Below are 22524 nucleotides of genomic sequence, written 5' to 3'. Positions count from 1 at the left end.
TAAATAAATATAGGTGCCTGTGGTGCAGTGACCTGAATGTGTGCACTCGGTACTGCAGATCCTAGTTCCAGATAGGCAAGTAGCCTTTATTTTTTCCTTGTCCGTCCTTGTGAGAGGAGTATGTGTGTCTCATAGCACAGCCTTAACCAACCTATTCATCTCAATATGTTCTTTCCAAACCATGAGCATACTAGCAAAGAATAATACCTGCTACATATAACAGCTGTTACAAACAACTATGCTTTTACCGCAACAGAATGAGACATGTAAGAAAAGATTCCCAATTATTTGGGCCCTTTTGCTCCTTCCAGACTAGTCTGAAAAGTCTCTAAAATAACTTTTTTCAGATGGCTTTCAGACTGCACCTTCTTTACACGCTCATCTAGCAATGGGCCCTTACCCTCCAATTAAAAAAACTCATTCCACCAGATGAGTCGCAAATTCTATGATAGACCCCCTAGGACAAGAGTATTAGTTAACGTGTTTGCTTGCCTTATGGGCTTAGTTCTTGGGAGATCATTGGCTGTAGGCTCATGTGTAGTGTAAGGTGTTACTTGCGGTATGTGCTTTAGTGATTGCTGAGGGTGGGTGTTGCAGTTTGACAGCTTAGGCGGTTTTTGAGGTTTCTTTTAAGTGTCTCAGCATAAGAAGGGCTATGTGTGCATGGCGAGTGGTATGTGTAAAGGAGGAAGTGTGCATGTTTTTGACAACCTTATTTGTAAACAAGGTTTTTGCCTCAAAAGAAGTTATGTATATACATCTGTTAGAGATTAAAAGCTTGTTTGAGTACATAAGACAATTGCTACATTGTCTCAGGATGCCCATATCTACCAGGCTGTCCACAGAGACATTAGGAAATTGCAAATGAATGTTGTCAGGACCTGTATTAGGGTTGAGCTATTATGGTTTTGGTCTTGGTTTTACAGAGGTCACCTGAGTGGTGTCTAGGGTGAATACAGATAGTACTATGGTCATAGTGTTGTATGACATTATCTAGCTGCCTTTCTGTGTTAGGGGTTCAAGTCCAAAGTACTAGCTTTGTAGATTTGCTACTATACTGGCTACTGCTAACACCACTGAGAGGTGACCAGCTCTGCTAAAACATGCCAATGTTATAGCAGATAGAAAACACTAAAAACTAACTCCCATCCCTTCTGGCTAATAAATGACTACATTTCAAGCTCCCTGGAGTGTCTTCCAATTCTGGCCACAAGATGAATGATCCTGAAACATTTTAATTTAAAAGCACAGTAGACGTAGCTCTCAAGTGCAGAGTAACACCTAACTAAGTCCTTAAAAAGCCCTCTGCTGAAGAAACAATTTCACTATAAGCCTCCTTGTGTGTTTCCCAACTCAGACTGCCTAGGCAACTTCACTTCTGCCACTAGAACAGCAGTCCTAGTGGTCTTAATGTAAAATCACGCTAAGCTAGCCAAAAGTGAAAGGGTACCAACTAGCTGCAACAAGTAATTGTCACTTTAAGCTTCCTTGTACATTTCCCAACTTGGACAGACCAAGCTACCTTTGTACTCGCACTAGAACTGCAGTCCCACACATCTTTAATGTAAAATTACACTTTGGGTAGGCAAAAGTAAAAAGGTGTCAGAAATAAATCAAATAACTTGCTAAAGCAAGTAATTCTCACTTTAAGCCTTCATGTGCATTTTCCGACTTGGACTGTCCAGGCTACTTTACTACTGTCACTAGAACAACATTTCCAGTCTTCTTAATGTAAAAACACACTTTGGTTGGCCAAATGTTAAAAGGTACCAACTAGCTATAAAAGGTAATTGTCACTTAAAGCTCCCTTGTGTGTTTTCTAACTCAGGAGGACTAAGCTACCTTTCTATTAGAACTTGCAGTCTCCCACTAGAATTCCAGTCCCAACCTTGTAGATTGTTTGGACCTACTACCAGTGAAACATTAAGCTATATGATTTCATATTTGACTTAACCAAGAGAAACTGGCAACCAGACATCCCTGATCAACCAGGATGGTGGCAGTACTACTTTACTAGGAGGAAAGCTGTGAAGAATTGGAAATTTCTGCTAACTTTCACTCTGAATTGTGTTTGTGCAGGGTTTGATTCTCAAATGAGATAAATGGCTAGGCTTAAAATGGTCCACAACAGCAGTTAACTTATTATCAACCTATGAGAGACTAAAGAGTTTAACACGTATTTCCTGAGAGAAGTAATGCAGGGATATCTACAGAAGGTATAGTCTTTCAAAAAATCTATGATAGGATGAAATGCATGTTCAGAACACACCTTTGATATCTCACTGAAGATATGAAGAAGGATTATTCCATTGAAATGGTAGTGTCTCGTTAGAATAGCCTAAATAGAGATACTGTAATGTTACAATTCAGAAGTGTGTGGAATGGACATAAACTGACACTTATGAGAAATAGTAAAATGCTAATTTTATTAGGGTCTGCATTGTATCCAGTTGGTGGGGTTATAAGAAAGGCAAAGTTTCAGTAGCAGACAACAGCTTGTACCCATGGGTATGCTAGCCAAATTCTATGGTGTTTGCCCCCATACAAACTGTCAAACTTCTTCTTAAAGACTTCAAGGCAAATGCTGCACTCAGTATTTTCTGGTGGGGAATTCCATCTTTCAGAAACCTTGCTGAGTACTAATTAATAGTTTTATTATTCTTTCTTAATGTATACCTGGAATTCTTTTACAACTCATCTGTCCGCTTTGACTTCTGGGAGTAGAACCACTCATCAGATTCAATCTGGCAACCACAGTAATGCTCCACACCTCAAGCTCCTTCAAAAATTTCCTACAATGAGAGAGAAAGAATGTACGAACACCTATATAGTATCAAGAATGGTAAACTTGACAATGCTTTGGCAAGACATAGTACAGAGTATGTGGGACACAATTTTAAGTTTCGAGTAATAGATCAAATAAAAAATGATGAAAGAGGTGGACCATTTAGTTTATTACTGGATAGATTAGAACTAATGTAGCAATTTACTACTCAAGCATTCACCTGTCCAGGTATTAATGAAATGTCCTCGATAATCTGCATTCTTAGATTGAAGAATTTGGATAGAAGTAATTGACCTTACTATTAAGTATCGGACCTATCACTGTAATAGAGTTGTGTTTAAATTAGTACCATTTTTTACATAGTTATGTGAATTTATTACATTACAGATTTTCTCAACAACTCAATGTGGTGGCTACATCTATTAGGTCAGATTACTTCTAACTAAGATGAATTTCTTTTACAATTTACATGTAACGTACATTTTTCTATAGGACTATTTCTGGTTTCAAAACTCAACTATTAACTACTATACTTGGTTACAGCAAGTATGTTTACAGACAATACCTTAGATAATGCGTGAATTCTGTAACTCCTGGGACTTATAGAAGTGGTGAGTTTTGGATGGACAAGCCGTAGGGTTTTAAAAAACACAACGTTGTGACGAGCGCTCATAAAGATTTATATAAATTTGTTATGGTAGTACTTACAGCTTATATACATTTTTATTAAAGTGGTTGAGAAAATATGTAGGATTTTCGAAATTGGATAGTACTACTTGTACAACTTGTAGTGGTTGAGTAACAGGCTACAAGATAAATCTCTACAGAATCAGTACGTTCACCACAACAGTCGCGTTTTAATTTATTTTATTTATTTATTTGCAGTTGGTTTACCAGGATAGTCCATTGGGCCAAAATGAACCCATTTTCAATGGAGTCCTGGGGAGAAAAGCTCCAAACAATCAAGGATACAGTAGGTTATGTATGATAATTATACAAATGTAAAAAAATCAAGCAAACAATTACAAATAGTACACAAATGTTACAAATAATACAAAGTAGTGATGAAACTTACAGATGATACAAACTAAAAGGAATAGTGCAAAGTAAATACTGAGAGGTCATTTCGTCCTAGGAATCATACACTTAGGATGAGCAGCGTTATATATTCTTGCAGATACCATAATAATATGAATGTATGAGTTAGGAGAAATGATAAAGGAAAATTGCTGGTGTAATCAGGGGAAGGAAAGGAAGATGGGAAATGCCAGTGCTAGTTATGTGGGATGGGAGCAAGAGCATTCCCAGTGGGATACTAGATGTGAGTAAAGAGATTTTTTGAAAATAAAATGGTTAGAGGTGATATGAATGGATGATGGCAGGGAGTTCCAGAGGCGTGCTAGACCATAAGATAGAAGATTTTTGCCTGGGGGACGAGTTGGTTTGTACACTTCTAATAGATTTTGGTTGTTAGACCTTAATACTCTATCAGGAAGGTGCATTTTAAAGGCAGAAGAAAGAGAGGGACAGAGGGAGGGGTTGTGTGCAAGAGTTAGTTGAGTATAGCTGAGAAGATTGGGTAGTTCTAGCCATTTTAGTTTTTGGAGAGAGGAGCAGTGGTGGGTGGAGGACTTATGGCTGGTAGCAAACTTGGCAATTTTGTTCTAGCAAGAGGAAAGTTGTGTTTTCAGAGAGGACTGTAGATTAGTTAGAAGTGGAGCTCCGTAAAGAAGGGAGGGGATAAGAAAGGAAGTAGAGAGAGTGATTTTGGTGGCAAGTGTAAGGTAATGATGTTGTCGATAGAGCATGCCTAGGTTTTGATGGGTTTTTTGATATTTAGTTGCAAATGGGAGTTGAATTTGAGCTGGATATCAATTTGGACCCCGAGTAATTTGGTCTCTGAGACCAGTTCCAGAGGTGTGTTATTTTGACGAGTAATAGAGAAAGTGTTTATATTGAGGGAGGTGACTTTAGAGGGTGTAAAAACCATTAATTTGGTTTTAGAGGCATTGAGTGCTAGGTGATTTCTTTTCATCCATTGCTCAGTGATTGAAAAAGCATCTTGAGTAAGCTTTAGGAGTGTAGGGATAGATGTGGCAGAGCAGGTAATAGTTGAATCATCTGCATATTGGATGATGTTTGAGAAAGGGATAGAGTTGCGGAAATCATTTATAAATATATTAAAGAGGAGGGGACCCAATATGGTACCTTGGGGAACCCCGGTTGGGGTATTAAGAAATGAGGAGGTGGCCTTTTTCCATTTTACTGCTTGAAATCTATTGGATAAGTAGCTGGAGAACCAGTTCGAAGGTGAATGAGATAGGTTAAGTTTTGAGAGTTTAGTTAAAAGCAGGCTGTGTGAGATAGTGTCGAAGGCCTTAGAGAGGTCTAGTAGTAGGGTAGAAACAAATAGACCAGAGTCCTGGGCTTTGTTAATAGTTTCAAGGAAGGAGAGGAGGGCTGTCCTAGTGCAGTGACTTGGTCTGAATCCATGTTGTGTGGGAGTTAGCAGATGATTGTCTAAGAGATGTGGTAGGAGTTGAAGTTGGATACACTTTTCAAGGAGTTTAGAGATGGGAGACAGGATAGTGATGGGGCGGAAATTAGTAACATTGTTATTGTTGCCTCCTTTATGTAATGGTATGATAAAGGCTTTTTTCCAGATTTGGGGTACTATACTTTCTTGGATAGAGCGGTTGATTAGAATGCTAATGGGGTAGGCAATTGCTTCAGCAGCTATGCTAAGAAAGTAAAAAGGGATGTTATCAGGAGCATTAGTGCATGGCTTCAGTTTCAGAAGGAGTTTTTTAATAGTAGAAGTGGGTATAGGCTTTAGTGAGAATAGTGGGGAGTGGGAAGAGGGGGTATTAAGGGGTGAAGAAGATGAGGAGGAAGTGAGAGTAGGAGAAGAGGTGGAGGGTAGAGAGTTAGTGGATGAGAAAGAGGGAATGGTAGCAGTGCAGGGTGAAGTGTTGGTAGGGGGGGGTTAGGGGTGAATTGGAGATTATGGTGCTGTTAGAGAAAGAAGAGGTTAATTCAGAGATGGATTCAATGAAAAAAGAGTTAAATTAGGTAGCTAAGTCTGTATCAGGAGCATTAGAGTCTGGGGTGGGGGTGTCAGGTTTGCTGGGGTTAAGGAGAGTACAGATACCTTTCCAGAATTTCTGAGGATTTGTTTTGTTATTATTTTGGAGTATGGAGAAGTAATTTTGTCAATCAGAGATGATGAGCTTTTTTACTTTATTTCGAAGTGTTTTATATTCATTATGGTTGAGGGAAGTCCTATTTTTCTGGAAGTGTGCCCAGGCTTTATCTCTGTGCCTCATGGTTGCTTGTGTGTTTTTGGTAAGCCAAGGGGCAGTTTTAATTTTTATTCTCTTTGTCCTTAAAGGAGCATGGAAGTCTAGAAGTTGTAAGAATGTTGAGTTGAAGTGGGCAACTGTGTTATCTAGAGATAATGTTTTTAGACAATCCCAGTTTATTGCTTTTAGGGAATTAGAAAAGATTGATGGATTAAAGTTTTTTTGATTTCAGATAGTAATAACATTATGGGTGCAATGTGGGAGTAAGGGGAGTCGATGAGTGAAAATGGGTATGTGGTCACTAAGAGGGTCAGGAAGAGTACCACTGTCAGAGAAATAATGGGGATGAGAGACTAAAATCCAGTCCAGAATACTGCCACTAGAGAGGTTTTTTGAGGGGTGTGTTATAAAGTTGATTAGCTGTGAAAAATTGTAGAGGTTGATGTTAAGTGGGTTTGTGGGAGACTGAATGGAGGCCCAATTAATATTCATGTCTCCAAAGATTATTGTTTCATTGCTAATGTTGTTGTAGAGCCAGGAGAGGATGTCTTTGAGTGTAGAAATGTTATCACCTGGGGGGATGTAGAGGGAAGATATACATATGTGCTTGTGTTTGTTGACTTGAAGTAGTGTTAGGAGTAGTTCAGCATTATTAAATTGAGGAGTAGGTTTGTTATAGGGAGCAACAGACAAGGAGGATGAGTATAGGAGAGCTACTCCACCCCCTTTTTTGTGGGACCTGTCTTTTCTAATGATAGAATAGTTTGGAAGAATTATTTCAGAGTCTTTTATGTGGGGTTTTAACCATGTTTCTGAGATGGTTAGGATGTCAGGTTTATTATGTATGAGCCAGGCGTGGAGGTTTGGGATTTTGTTAACTATACTTTGGGAGTTTAAGGAAGTAAGTAGTATGGACTTGTCTGTAATAGTTGAGGTGGGGGGGGCTGGATTAGGATGGATGTCACCTGATAATAGACAGGTAACCAGATATAGGATTGGGTTAGAGAGGTAATTGGACAGTTTAGAGAATAGATTAGGTTCTATTATGATTTTGAAGCATTTACTAGTTACTATGGGGGTATAATATTTGTGAGAGGTGATCAGTTTATATGGAAAAAATAGAAGGTTTTTTATAGGAAATAGATGAGGAGAAATTGAGGTGTGTGTGTTTGAGGGAGAGGAGGTAAGATGGTTAGTTACATGGAAGGGTTGTGAGTGGTAGGACTTAATGGGCCTGGTGAGGTAATAAAGATAGGATAAGTTAAGAAGTAGAAGTAATGAAAGGGAGATGAGTGAGGGTTTAGAAAGCATGATGAAATGGGGCTACTTACAAGAGAGATTTATGTGTAGAGGAGCTGGTGAAAGAATGGAGAGATTGAGTAAGGATTGGTGGGGGTGTGGTTTGGGAGTGGGTGTTGAAGTAATAATGGAAGATAATTGTCTAGGTGGGATAGTCTAGGAGAGGTGAATGAGGGTTAAATTGGGTGGGATAGGGGAATGGGTGTTCCCAGTTAACTGGAGACTGATTGGTGTGGAATGGTAGTGGGTGTGGTTATGGGGTAATAAAGGTAGAGGTGCTGGGGGCGGGTGGAATTTGGGAGCAGGGTAGGAGAGTGGAGTGAGCCCGCAGGGCAAATGGAGTGGGTAGAATCAAGGAGGTCAGGAGAAGATCAAGAACCTATCAGTGGAGTGTTGATTGCTTAAGGGTAAGTAGAGGGGACCTGGAAATAGTAGGTTAGAGTGGACTATAATGTTTGAAAAAAGAGAGAGAGAGAGAGAAAAAGAAACATTAGAGCTTAAAGAGAATACAAGAAGTAAGTGAAAGTAAGTGAGAAAGGAGCGAGAGTGAATCAGGGAACTAGATGAGGGGGAAGAACAGAGATACAAAAATAATATACATATAATATACATATAATATACATATGCTATTAGTAAGTAACGTGTTTTAACAAATTAGTTTTAACTTAATTGATTTTAGTATGGTTGTTTCCACCACAAGTGCGTTTGTACAGGTACAAGTATAAACAGCATAAAACGCTCTTTTAAAATGGAGCTCACACAGCGAAGATTATTTTAGTATGGTTTGAATTTTCATGTTATAGATAGATAGTATATATATATATATATATATATATATATATATATATATATATATATATATATAAATGGGCAAGTATATTTACATTATTAGCAATGGCATCACATAAGTGGGCTGATATTAGCATACATATAAGGAGCGCAGTGTGCACTTACATCATGGTGATTTTACTTTGCATTAAAACCACAAGGTTAGATCTCCAAGATTGTTGATAACAAACTTTTTTACTGTTGGGCGAAAAAAGAAGAACAGAAAATGTTTGTTTTATGTGACCTTATTTGATATTATGTAACAGAGTAACATAAAACTTTGACATTTCACAAGCACAATGTATTTTAGGTGGTTTTGTACCTTTAAAAGATAGTGATGTCATGATCACTATAAAAAGGTGAAAAGGGGCGGAGTACAGGTGATTTGAAAAAGTTTCTGAACTGTTGGAAACAAAAAGCATTTCATTTTGTGTTGTTTTAATTAAACAAATTTTATTGAAGTTGGTATCGCTTAAATAAATAACTTTTTATCTTGGAGCAACATGGTGTGATCGACATTTGGCTTATTGGAGGTTTTTACCACTTGGACAAAAGTTTAAAGAAAGAACATTAGGTCAGGTAAATTTGTTTTACTCGGTCCGTTTACCTGCAGCCTTTTTCAGTGTTTGGTTTACTTTTATCAAGTGTGTCAAACTTACCAGATGGCCAGATAGATGCACATCCCTTTCCACCTGCCCAGCTCTTCACTGAAAGAGCAAATTAAATAAATAAATAAATAAATAAATAGTTATCAGCAATGAGGTACCTGTGACTCCTGAAATGCAGAAGCCAGTCAGATCCTGTTTCTGCTCCCTGCTACAGTCTTTACCCTGTACAGAGCAATAAAGTGCTCAGGTAAAACAAAAATAAACTTTTCTTTTATGTTGCAACAGTAGTAAACTGCCACAGTTTGCACCATGCATGCAGCATTACAGTGCTCTTGTTTTTTTAAAAATAAAAAGAGAAAAAAATCTGTTTTGCTATTAAATTGTAGCAAACTGCTTGCTACAAATATAGCAAGCAGTTGCTACAGTTTAGATCACACCAGGAGCAATTCATCACTCAGATTCGACCACAAATGCAATACTGGCTTTTGAAAGCCAGTGTGCATTAAAGATCAATTGGGATGGGCTGATCACACCCCTCCACCCAACAGTTTGTGCCAGGGTGGTTGCACTCTTCCCAGTACCCTAGCTATTCTATTGTTTGTAATGGGCAGACTGCAAATTCAATTTCTGTTCTACTGTATCATCAGTCTCCTCCAGCTTTCTTGCTTCTGAAGCTTCTCAGATTAATGGCTTCACTAATATTAAGGGTTCCTCATATTTGTCTTTTCAAATGATTTCTTCAGTGGACCCACCTTTCACATACCTTAGTTGCAACAATTTGCATAGCACACATTTTCAAGCAATCTCTATATTGGTTGTTGGACTCCCTAACAGTTTATATGGGAATGAACTTTTTTTTCCCACACCATCAGCAACAGATACCATGGTTTTCTCCTTTCAGGGGTAGGGGCACATTACAAGGGGAGAATGGTGCAAGGGTCTTGGACATGTCTGTAGACCAATCTTCTCACTAACACTTTGGTGATGAGGGCAGTCCTCCTAAAGTCAGGGGCCCTTCAGAACTTCTTTTATCTGGGAGGGATTTCCATACAGTCTGGCAACACGTCAATGGTCTGACACATCAGTAAGCAAAAAGGAACCAAATCTTTCCCACTTTGCAAAGATTCCTTGAGAGTAAGAGCATGACAATGGGTGATTACTTTGTGCCTTTTTCTGATAGAAGTGCACATCCCATAGAAAGCCAACTGTCTTGAAGACAGGCTCAGTGGGTGTATATTAATGCCTCTTAAGTGGTCTCTCAATCCTACAGTAGTATTTTCAGCTACTAAGGGGACCTCCACTGCAATCTGTTTGCCTCTCCATCCAGCACAAAGTGCAGTAGCTTATTTTCCCTGATCCCTCTAATGGGACAGTAAATGAGAGATGTTGTAGTCTGTCAGTGCCTCTCCCCCTAACCCTGTGCTCCTTTATGAATTCCCCCTCTTCCATTAGTAATTAAATGTCCCATAGAAAGCTTTCATGTAATGTACAAAGCAATAGAGGTCTTCATTGCTTCATTTTGGCCTTGACATATCTGTTCCCCTTGCTGAGGCCTCTGTTATTAAAACAGCCATGGCTTCTAGATCTACAATTGAACCAGTTATCCCATTCATCCATCCAACCTCAGCTTTGTACTCATTCCGTCATACTAACCCCATACTTTTCCAATTCAGCCTCTCAGAAAGAATCCATATGTAAAATTTACAAAGGCAAATAGAAGCATTTTTCTATATAGGCCTCATTCAAGGAATAGACCCTTTATCTGCCCTAATCCCATCTATTCTCCATTTCTTCTCTTCTTTATTTGATGATAAGTCTAGCTGTACTAATATTAAAATCGAACTGACAGCCATTTTTCAATTTTTACACTGGCTTCCCACTGGCTCATAAATTGTGCAAGGCCTTTTTGAAAGGGACCTTTCTCTTGTATTCCTCTGTCAAAGATCTGACACACATTGGGACCTCAGTTTTGTACTGGAAACATTAAGATGACCCCCTTTGAACCAGCATCATCTGTAGATCTAAAATATCTTTTGTGGAAAATCCTGGTTTTGGTAGCTATCTCTTCAGCAAGATAGGTTTCATAGTTACTAGCTCTTTCTTCTAATCTTCCTTATCTGGTGTTCCACAAAGACACAGTCTCACTTAGAACTAACCGTTCTTTCATTCCAAAGGTGGCCTCTGAGCACAGCCTTAACCAACCTATTTGTCTCCATATGTTATTTCCAAACCATACTATCAAAGAATAATACCTGTTACATAAAACAGATGTTACAAACAACTGTGCTTTTACCTTAACAGAATCAGACATGTAAGAATAGATTCCCAGTTATTTGGGCCCTTTTGCTCCTTCCAGACTAGTCTGAAAAGTCTGTAAAATAACTTTGTCCAGATGGCTTTCAGATTGCACCTTCTTTACACCTCATGTAGCAATGGGCCCTAAAAAACTCATTCCACCAGATGAGTCTCAAATGCTATGATATTTTTCAGTAACTCTTCAGAGAATAAAATTTGCTCAACATGGTCTAAATTGCAAACCTTTGGCAAACAATACAAACTGGATATAAATTCCTGATCCAGAGCCTTCTACAGAGTTACCATCTATAAGAGTATCCTGTGATGATTCCACCTAGGAGAAACAGGTAGGTTGGGATTTTATCCCAAAAGTTGAATCAGATGGATGGGATGAAATAAGATATGGAATTATGTACTTACCACAATTCTTGATCCTTTAAATCCCTAGTTTGTCTGATTTGACAACCTACACACAATCCCCCTACCAAATTGTCATGGCCATCCATCACTGATATTCCTTCTGCATGTTCCTACATTTCCTATCAGTCAGTCTAAGGGAGGAGTGATCATGGGATTAGTCTGGGAATATTTTGAAGGAGCTTGAGGCATGGAACACTGGTAAAGTTGCCTGATTGGATCCAGTGAGTGTATCTATTCCTACACGTTGAATCAGATTGACTAGGGGTAAAAAGATGCAGCTCTCAGATTTTGACATATTTAGTCATTGGCAAAAATATATCCATTAATCACATTGTGCCATACAAAGATTAATTAGGTTGCTGTGTAGCCTTTCATAACTTAGGGAGTCCAGATCTAGTTTCTTAAGTCAGTCAAAATAAGAAAGCACTGATATATAGTCAGATTTCTTATTACCGGTTATGAAGACAGTATGTAAAATTGTGCTGTTTTTGAAGAGCGATGATTATATGCAGCTATATTCTAACCTAGTTCTGATTTCTGATAAAGCTAAAAAAGACTGTGAGTGTTCACTGCATCGTGTCATGTTGAAATGTAGTTACAGCCAACTGTTTTATGCCCGTTTGTTTTATACATCTCTTCTATATGAGAAGCAAAAGCCATTGTGTTATTCATTTGTAACATGCAGGTCCTTAGTCTATAACCTTTTTAGCAGTTTCATTGTTTATAGGGATTCTTTATAACTCATCAAAAGTTCATTCCATTAAGAATATAACCCAACTCATCAGACACTAAATCCATCATCCTCCTGTTTATTGTAAACTACCTCAAAAATCACAATTAAACTGGAGAAAGGGGCTAGTTAACTAGAACTCAAGCAACCAGAAAAAAAAATTGCAGAAATATAGTACAATTTTCACATGTTGCACTTTCTGCCCCCCCAGAAACTTTGCTTACGTTTTTAGAGTTTTAGAGTTTTAAAAAGGAAGATAGGAATAAATTCCCTCTCTTCCCAACGTAAGAGCAAGTCAAACCAAACAAATAGTACAGGGTACAGTATTAGTCAGACTTATGTTTAACAGTAGCTCTCAAGCAACCAGAAACTACAGTTATCCGACATCTAGCAATCCCCATGGTTGCCGGTTAACTGAGAGATTACTGTATGATGTATCTCAGTGAAGTGGAACTACAATGATCCAAGCATTGCTAACATAAAGGGATATTTTTCACAGTGTTCTAACAGAAAATGTATGATGATAAATAAGCTGTACAGAGTGAATCTTCGAATAGGAAAGTATTTGAAAACATTTTATATAACAAATTAATAAAATTTCATATTTATGTGTATGAACATGGGTACTGCCTTTATGTTTTCTGTGTAAATGCAAAGGGCTTGCTTTGCAGTTTGGTAAAGGTAATTTTCTTTTTGAAATAAAATATTTTTCTTTTACGTTTGTTTTTATCCCCACCTCCCATCTGCCAGCTCTTTGTGTCACTGCTTAACCTCCACGTTAGAGAGGATATAGGTCATCTTACTATGGTACCATACTGGTAGCAGAGGTGGTTCTTCCCCATCTGCCATTCACTTGTACATCCCACATTGGTAAAGAAGGTGGGATATGCAGTTCGACATATGCAGTCCTGAATTAAAGAAACAGCAGGTACCTCAAGTAAAGGCCTTTAAGTATCTTGTGGTTTTGCTCAAGATTGAGGTTAGAGGAGTTTCAGATATTGAGGTGGAGTTAGGAGATTGAATTGTGGACTGGCACAGTGCCAACAGTGCTACAAGTATTCTACTGGACTGCAATGATGAAGCAAGAACTGAGTCATAGGACAAAGCTCTCAATTTCTTGGTCATTCCATGTCCCTTCCCTAGTTTTGGTCAGGGATTATTGATGAAAATCATGCAATTATAGATACAGGGCGGCAGAAATGTGGGTCCTTGGCAGACTGTCTGGGCTTACTGCCCATGACAGAGAGTGGAGCTATGAAGTGCAGGAGACCCTTGGGAAACAGTTGCTGATCCTCTGTGTTTAGAGAGTCAGTTAAAATACTTTGGGCAGCTTGTGAGGATTTCCCCTGCATGTTTCCCACAAGAGGTGTTAACATGCTTGGCCCACTGGGAGGAGGTCATCAGGCAGACATAAGGCAGAACATTGCCGGAGCTATACCTCTCAGCTTGCATGTGAACATCTGGGGTTCATATTGGATAACCTGGAGAATATTGCTAAGGCTTGGAATATGGATAGGGAAGTTTGGTATCTCCTGCTTAGCTTGCTACCAGCTTGAATCCTCATCAGTACAAGAGGTTTAAAAAGTGATTGTGATGGCAATGATGATGAGAAGATACAGTTCACATGTGTTCATGTCTCTGCTAGGTGAAAGAAGACTGGACAATGACAAAGACAACTTTGAGAGAGGATCATTAGACAAGTTCACTATCGAAGCTCCAAATTTAGGTCGACTGAGGAAAATCACAATTGGCCATAACAACAAGGGTTCGTCAGCTGGCTGGTTCCTAGATAAGGTAAGTGATATGCAATATGAACACAATTAAAGAGCAAGCAATTTGAAGCAGACTTAAAATCCTTGTACAATGTGTGTGTGTGTGTGTGTGTGTGTGTGTGTGTGTGTGTGTGTGTGTGTGTGTGTGTGTGTGTGTGTATTCTCTAATGGATTATCTTGACCTTTGCATATTTAACGTGTATGTGCACAGTCAGTATTTATTCACTTTTAAGTTCCACCCCTCTGCAGCTATCAGACCTTTTAGGGGGCAGTGCAGTGAATTTGGGTATCATAGCTGCTGTCAGTCACATAACCAGGTGGTACACTGGATGGTAGTTGTGGGATTCACACCCTCTCTGGTGCCAGCCTGGTCTTTGCAGACAGGTGGCAAGCTATGGCATCAGTTAAATTTGGGTTGACAGTGGTAGAATTCAAACCTTCATCAGTGTCAGCCATCATGTTACACCATCTGTCAAAGTGTAAGTAAAGTTGCTTGAAGTTATGGAAGGGTTTAACTCAAGATTAGCTGTATCTTTAATGACTTTCCAGAACAATTTTTGGTTGAGAGAATAACAATAATTATTTGCTTCATAAGGAGGTAGTTTTATCTGCTTTTGTATTTTGACTAAAATGTTTTAAGTGTGAGAAAGGTATTATGGTCTGTAGCTCTATCTAGAGTGATTTTCAATCTATGCCATGATTAATCCCTTAATTTCATTTCTTTCCATATGTCACCTGGCATCTTTAATTCATTTGGTTTCAACTGGAAAGATTTTATCTAATGAATTCTTTATTATTATGGTGAATATAACAAATGCTTTAGATGAACATTTCTGTTGGAATAAACTACCGTATTTATTTCTGTGGTAGTTATTTCTACTTGGATTCTGAACGTGTTCTTGTTGTAACAGTGATAGGAGACATTTTGTTAGTTCTGAAATAGAAGACAGGAACTACAGAATAATAATCATCTAAAGAATATGACGTAGTAAAGACTTGATTTCATTAAGGCAGAATATTTATTATTACAAGTGTTTGTTCTCACAGAGGGATTCCCAGTGAGAGTGCATGTGCATTGGGGTTCAGCTGTGAACACACTGCTTTTGATACTTTTGAATGGACTACATTACCAAACACATTGGAGAAGGCAGATCAGTAAAGCTAGTGTATACAGGTGGCATGATATTACAAACAGACTATCAACAAGAATGTCAGCTAATTGTAGGAGAATGGAATGCAAAACTGAAGGAACATGGGATGAAACTGAGTACAGCTAAAACAGTTGCCTTGAAAGCAAATGGAAGAAACCAGGAGATGAAAACTGAGATAGAAGTAAAAATAGTGGAATAAGTTAACAGCTTCAAGTATCTGGGAGAGGTGGTTGAGGAAAAGGGAAGTCTGGTTGAGGAGGTAAAGCAAACCAAGAGGGGCTGCAGTCAAGTGGCACATAGTGTCAGAGAGTGCGTACAGAATAATGCAAAAGGATCTGAAAAGCAAGGTGTACAAAACAGTGGTGTGAGCAATACCACTGTATGGTACAGAAAGCTGGGCAATGAAGGCAGAGCAGTTGACGAAGCTAGAGGTGATGGAGATGAAGTGCCTAAGATAGGTGGCAGCATGTGCACTGCGGGACAGATGAAAAAATGAAGACATCAGAGCAGAAGCTAAAGTTAGCTCAGATTGTAGAGAAGGTGAAAATGAAGGGATTACAGTGGGGCAGGTACATGTGCATAAAGAAGACAGCATGGGGAAGAAGATTTGGGACACACAGGAAGAAGGCAAGAGGAAACAAAGATGTCCAGCAAAGAATTTGATGGACTGCACAAGAAAAGACCTGTATCAATCAGGCATAGCCATCAAGGAAGGTAGGAGAGTGGCACTGAATTGATAAAGATGGCAACAGTGGATGCGCCACTCCTACCCCATGCAGAAATGGGGAGAGGGAGGTCGATGATAATCATCATCATCATTTGCTATAACTAAATCCAGATGTGTGTTTGTTTTGAGTGTTTCGATTAGGTCTTGTACTGTTTTATTCAGCTGGGGTCTGCTTCATCCTTAGAAAGTTAATATTGAAGTCTCCAGGTAGGCTAACTCCCACTCCTTGGTTTACTTCAGTTTTGTCTTGTATGGCTTGTTTAAAAATGTTTATGCTGTTAAGAGGAGGAATGTGGGTGGGTACAATGTTCAGCTTTCTATGTTTAGCAAGGAGAAGATATGGTATTAACCAAATCCTGCTTTTATGTTTTCTATCTACTTTTATTATTTAATACTTTTCCCATTCTGGAATAAGATAATCACTCTCTTACTCCCCCAAAGCACAGATAAACTAGAGCCATGACTCTAGTCAGACCAAAATGCATTATTAAGAATAATGATAGGGCTAGGCCAGGTAATTTGAATGCACTTCTTGCTTACAGGAGAACTGTCACAAAGGAGACAAAAATTAACAATAGTTGTTTATATTACTGAAATAATCAGGTTGATTGCATATGTTTTAAAGACTGTGACTAATGTAGTAAGACATTATTCTTTGTTACATATTCTACAATAAAACCTCAGTAGTATTCTAACACGTGCATACTGATTGGACAAATCAATCAGCATGCCCATTGTAAATTGACAAATACCAACAGGAAGACATCCGGGTAACTAGACTTGGGATCTGCTATGGCAGGAGCAGTGCTAAATGTAGTGCTTTATATAATTTCAAGTGTAGTCTTACCTGAAGCTTCAGTGTCAAACTTGGGACTTGAGTAGCTGTACACTTAAGGAGTCTTTTAGGATGCATCCAGGTGTTCAGAAGGGTAGGGAGCTTCAGAAACTGCTTTTATTCAATGGATTATGCAAGCATCAGCCAGTACATTTTACATGTAGTATGCTCAGTACATACCTTAGCCACCCCATTGTGGGATGAACTACAGAGGAGCACTAAAGTCCACTTATACTACACAATAGCAAAAGGTAAGACATTTCTGTTTATAAATAAAGTCATTATATAAGACCAATAACTCACACTTGAGCATATGTATTGCAGAATTTAATTGCTGTTGTTTTTGTTTGATCGCTGTCTCCACCCTCATGTTTAAAAACTACATCGATAGTGAGTAAATGCTACTTTACCCATGCCCAAGTATGCCATTGCTAAATTAATGCATTGCACTTTTGTAGGCATTTAATCTTTGTAATATATTACTGCATAACTATTATTAAATGATTAAAGATCATAAACTATACTAATTTTTTATTGATTAAACAAATTTTACTGCTGTGTATATCTCCAATTTTTCTTGCCAGTAGTACAAGCTTAAGACTGAAAATTGTACCTTACTCATTCCTTTAACCTGTCTGTCATGAAAGGAGATACTGCCAGCACAACTATCTGGAATTTTGTAAATAATTATATGTCATTGGGGAATACATAGGTTCATAAGTTCATAGGTGTGTACTAGGCTAATGACTCTGGAGCCTTTACAAGCCTAGCCCATAGAACTGGCCTGGCATTGTGCCACCCGACCTTAGTTCTCAGTGCTTCTATCAAGTAGTGCCACTGGAGTGATCCCCAGGGTGAACTTTCTATGTCCCATCCACTCACCTAGATTTCTCTTGAAGAGGGCCAGTGAGGTGCTCTGCTTGACATGTATGGGAAGTCTATTCCAGAGCATGGGCAGTCTCTGGGTTATGAACCAGTCCATCCAGCATGTTCTGTTGATTCTGGTAATGAGGTTGAGGTCTCTAGAGCACGTGGTGTGGAGGGATTGGGATTTCTTTAGATGCAGCATTTTTAACAGAGCTAGGTCAGACATGGCTTTGTAAGTCAAACAGAGATCCCCTCTTAGTAGACAATATGAGAGAGAGAATAGCTGGAGTTTTTGAGTCTGTCCATGTACGACATGTGTTTAAGGCCTAGGATCCTCTTCATGAGGTACTTTTGTGGCCTTTCCAGCTGTTGCATGTGTCTAGTGAGGTACATGCCAAATGGGGCATTATAATCGATGATTGGCCTAATGAGGGAAGAGTAGAGAGGGATGATGACCTCTTTCTTCCTGGATGCAAAACCTTTTGTAATGAGATGTGCCACATAGAAGGACTTTCTGACCACAGTGATAATGTGGTGGTCGAAGGAGAGGTTGCTGTCAACCTGTGTCCCCAGATCTCTTATAACACCTTCAGTGTTCAGTCGGCTCCCATCAATGTGGTAATTAGTGGAAACTGAGTTTTTCCTAAAGGGGATGATGATGCATTTTTTGGCATTCAGCTTAAGGCCATGGTTTCAACACCAGTCATTGGTCTCAGTGAAGCCTTTCTGTAGGATGTCTACATCACTTGGGGAATTAATAATGGCTCCCAGCTTGCAGTTGTCTGCAAACGTGGTCAGCCAGAGTCCCTCCATGTTGTCCTGGACTTCTGAGAAGTAGATGCCAAACAGTAGAGGACCCACAACCGATCCCTGTGGGACTCCACTCTTGACTGGTTGGCAGTCTGACTTGGAGTCCTCTACTTTCACACTGTGGGTTCTATATGTGAGCCGATTTGCAGCCCACCTAGTGATATAGTGGTTGATGCCTAACTTGGTGAGTTTATCAATAATTCCTGAGTGGGGAATGGTATCAAAGGCCTTGGCCAAATCGAGGTAGGCTGCATGAACTGCCTTGCCCTCATCCACAGCTCTGGTGACTGACTCAAAGAATTAAACCATGTTGAGCAGGCATGATCTACCTTTCACAAAACCAAATTGTGTGGGCTCTAGAGTTTGGAGATTTCCTTTATCCTTGTTAATTAGATCCATGATGATGTGCTCCATAGCCTTACATATCAGACTCATCAGGCTAATGGGGCGATAATTCCCAGGGTCTGTACTCGCTTCCCTTTTATGGAGAGGGATGACTGTAGCAGTGCACCATTCGGTAGGGACAAAACCTGAGGTGAGGCTGTGATTGAACAGGGCACACAGATGTGGGGCCACTTCACTTTGTAGTTCATGTAGAACACATCCAGGGATATTGTCGGGTCCCAAGGAAGCTGTATTCTTGGCTGTGGACAATGCAGCTTTAACCAGTGCTGCAGTAATGCTGGGTGCCTGGCATTCCTCCAGTATTGTGATTGGTCCTTTAGGGGGGGGAGAGAGGGGTAAAGTTGCCATTGAATCTGTCGGCCAGTATGTTGGCAATATCTGTTGGCTCTGTATAGGAGGTACCATTGTGCAGTAACTCAGAGCAGACCTAGATATTGCCGTGGAGATTTTTGATATAACTATAAAAGGCTCTGTGGTTGCCTTTAGTGTCTGCCAGAATTCTGCCTTAATAGCTGGATTTAGAGGTTTTGATGAGGGATCTCAACTTTTTGTTGAGGCTAATTAGGGAGTTTTTCCAGTCTTGGGATGTCACCTTTTTCCTGCAACAGTTTCTTCTTTCTGTTGTAGAGTTTATTAATGGCACAAGACCACCATTTTTGCTTCCTTTTTTTGGAGGAGAGTGTCTTGGTTCTGTTGGGTATAGCTAGTTTCATGCATTTATGTAAATGTTTGTACACTGCATCGGTGTACGATTTGGCAGGCATGCATCTATATTCCATTGACATGGTTGGCATGAAGTTAGCCACCTCTGTTTTTAGGAGCCCAAAGTCAGCTTTGGAGAAGTTTTTCATGATTCTTACCATTTGCGGGGGTGTGTGGGTGAGATATTGATTTCCATGGTGATTAGTTTGTGGTCAGATCTAACCAGGGAGGAACTGACTATTGGTGTAGAGCAACAGTTGCCCATGTTAGTAATAACCAGGTCAATGATGTTGCTTCCTCTAATGGGGGTACAAATGAGCTTGTTCTGGACATTAGAACTGATGAATTCCAGGAAGTGTTGGGCAAGTGTATTGGTGCATGAGCAGTTTTCCCAGTTGATGGAGGTGTAGTTGAAGTCACCTAGTATGAGAGTGTTGGGTTGCACCCTAATAGTTTCCAGGGTGCTTAGGAATGTGGACTGAGAGTATTGGGACATGGTTGGGGACCTATAGCAGGCTACGACCTGAATCAACGTCTTACCCAATGTTAGTTGAACCTGAAGTATCTCAGATGTGCTATGCTGGGCTACTAGTCTGGAGGTGTGCATATCCTTTATGAATACACCACCACCTTTGGAGCTTCGGTCCATATTCTGCGGCCGAAAGGTGTGAATGAGTTATAGCCTGGTAGTGCAGGGGTGTTTTCTGCTACTTTAAACCAGGTCTCTGTTACAACACAAATGTCGATGTTCTCCATTTTGAGGGGTGCTTCAAGCAAGTGCATCTTGAGATTTAGATTTCTAGCATTGAGCAGCATGACCCTCAGATTACATTTATTTATAGCTGTTACGGTGGTAATTTGGTCTTTGGAACATTGCCTAAAAAGGCACTATAGGGGTGGCAAGAGCCTTAGCCAGTATCCAGAAACCCAAGGGTGACAGATGCAGGCCATATCCGCAAAGCATCAAGGTGTGTCAATCATGTCATCCCAAGGAGACAGATATTGGATCCAATTAGAATGACACCAGAAACTTAGCCAATTGTTGAAGTCAATCATTTTCTGCTTGTACTGGGTTATCATTCTGGGTGATGGTAGGATGCTGCTCTGGGCTAGGGTCATACCTGCCTGGTCCACATAATCCATATCTATTTTCTTGTAGTCCAGGGAGGTGCATCTCAGGACCTTCACACACACAGGGACAGTAACAGAGTCATACTTGTGCTTGTTGTGGATGACCTGAGTGCATGTGCTATGTGTCAGATTCTGGCACCTGATAGACAGCTGACTGTTACCTTCTCCTTATTCAACCTAGTGAGTGGGACATCAGTGTGCCTCACTATTGCATCACCTATGATTAATGTATTGGGCAAGCTGTTTTTCCTTAGGGGGTTAGGTTGAGGGGCACACTGTGTAGGCGAATTATGTGTCTTGTGGTTTGTGCTGTGTTGTGGTGGTCAAGTGCATTTCTGCCTTGGAGGTCTCTGCTGTTTGGGTATATTTCTATTGAGAGCCTCCGTGAAGGTGGGTGTGCGGTTTGTGTTTATATGTGAGAGCTGTGTTGGTGGGTGTTCTGGAGGGCTATGTGTTGCATGTGGTGTGGTGCAGGTGTTGACCTTCTCCTCTTGACCAGCTATTCTGGTCTTGGCTTGAGAGTGCATGGCTTCCAATGTGGATATATAAGTGCATCTCTCACAAGTTTGAGCGGTGGGAGGTAAGAGGAGAGGGTTGTCTGTGTTCATGAGGCAGTTGCTACACTGCCTAAGAATGCCCAAGTTCACCAGGTTAATAGGAGAAAGTACAGGGAATTGACCTTTAGACATGCCAGGAGGGATGGTCATTGTTACTAAGTACTGGAGCTGTTTCCTTTTATATATATATATATATATATATATATATATATATATATATATGTGTGTGTATGTATATATATATATATATATATATATATATGTGTGTGTGTGTATATATATATATATATATATATATATATATATATATATATATATATATATATACTATATATCAAAATGATTTTTGTAAGATGCTTGTTTTACAACTGTATTAGAACTGTATGTTATGTGTATATCAAACTTGTTTATACAGACGCATGTTTTGAAAAGGATTTGCAAAATGCATGTGTTTAAAATGCATCCACAGTGTGCCCTACTGGAAAAGAAAAGAAATGTACATGCACTATTGTAACTGTGTAAATGTATATATTTTAACAGTGGAAACTGGGATACCAGAGGTTAACCTCAGTCTAGTAAATTTCAGAAAAATAGTTGAAATGAATTTACTTTATGGCAAGGAGATACAGTGTCTGTGCTGAGAGCTTTCTGTATTGTCTTGGAAGTGGTTTATTGTTTTATGACTTCCAGTCTCTGCCATGGGTATGAGGTCTATGTATTTACACAGAGAGATGCTAAATGCTACCAGCTGCCATCATTGGTTGTTTTGGGCCTGGGAACTAGAAGTCAAATGACAAGAAATTATTTCATTCTTCAAGCTAGCCCAGCAGTAATATTTGAGATATCAATTTGAGAACTCTCTAAGAGAGACACGGCATTCTGTATTCTGTCTTTGATCTGACACCATCAGTTAGAGGATCCATTCACCACACATTTGCCTTGATCTGAAAGTAAGTTAACTAGGGTATAGTAATTCTCTTAGATATAGTCAGGAATATAGCAAAGCTTAGCTTAGATATTGTTCTTTATTTATTTGAGACTGTCCTGCAATGTTGTTTTAAATATTTCCTGTGATTTTGAACTCTGATGTCACTGTAAATATATATTTAATACTGTCTTGTTCTTTTATTATTTATCATTTAATATATTTAAACCTTTCACTGTATCTGATCTGTGTAGAGATATTTATGTTCTGAAAATACCTGCATATTTGTTTGGTGACACTGTGGGCCACTCCTAAATACCTTGCCTTTGCATTGATAGTAACATTACACACTAAGATTGGACACCTTTTGTTAAG

At 39.3% G+C, this 22524-nt stretch overlaps 1 protein-coding gene across 3 annotated transcripts in view; it reads left to right on the top strand.

Moving 5' to 3' along the window:
- LOXHD1 (lipoxygenase homology PLAT domains 1) overlaps positions 1-22524 on the top strand; it is a 2432812-nt gene that overhangs the window by 642305 nt on the left and 1767983 nt on the right. For all 3 annotated transcript variants that reach the window (XM_044082024.1, XM_044082018.1, XM_044082011.1), the window contains one exon: positions 13913-14061. In XM_044082024.1, coding sequence (XP_043937959.1) covers positions 13913-14061 — 149 coding nt within the window. The remainder of the gene's footprint in view (positions 1-13912; positions 14062-22524) is intronic.

The sequence above is a fragment of the Protopterus annectens genome, chromosome 1.part1, assembly GCF_019279795.1.
Source record: "Protopterus annectens isolate FY-2018-M chromosome 1.part1, PAN1.0, whole genome shotgun sequence".
Taxonomy (NCBI): domain Eukaryota; kingdom Metazoa; phylum Chordata; order Ceratodontiformes; family Protopteridae; genus Protopterus; species Protopterus annectens.
Note: the sequence above shows the minus strand (reverse complement) of the source record. Positions and strands in the feature narration are given on the sequence as shown.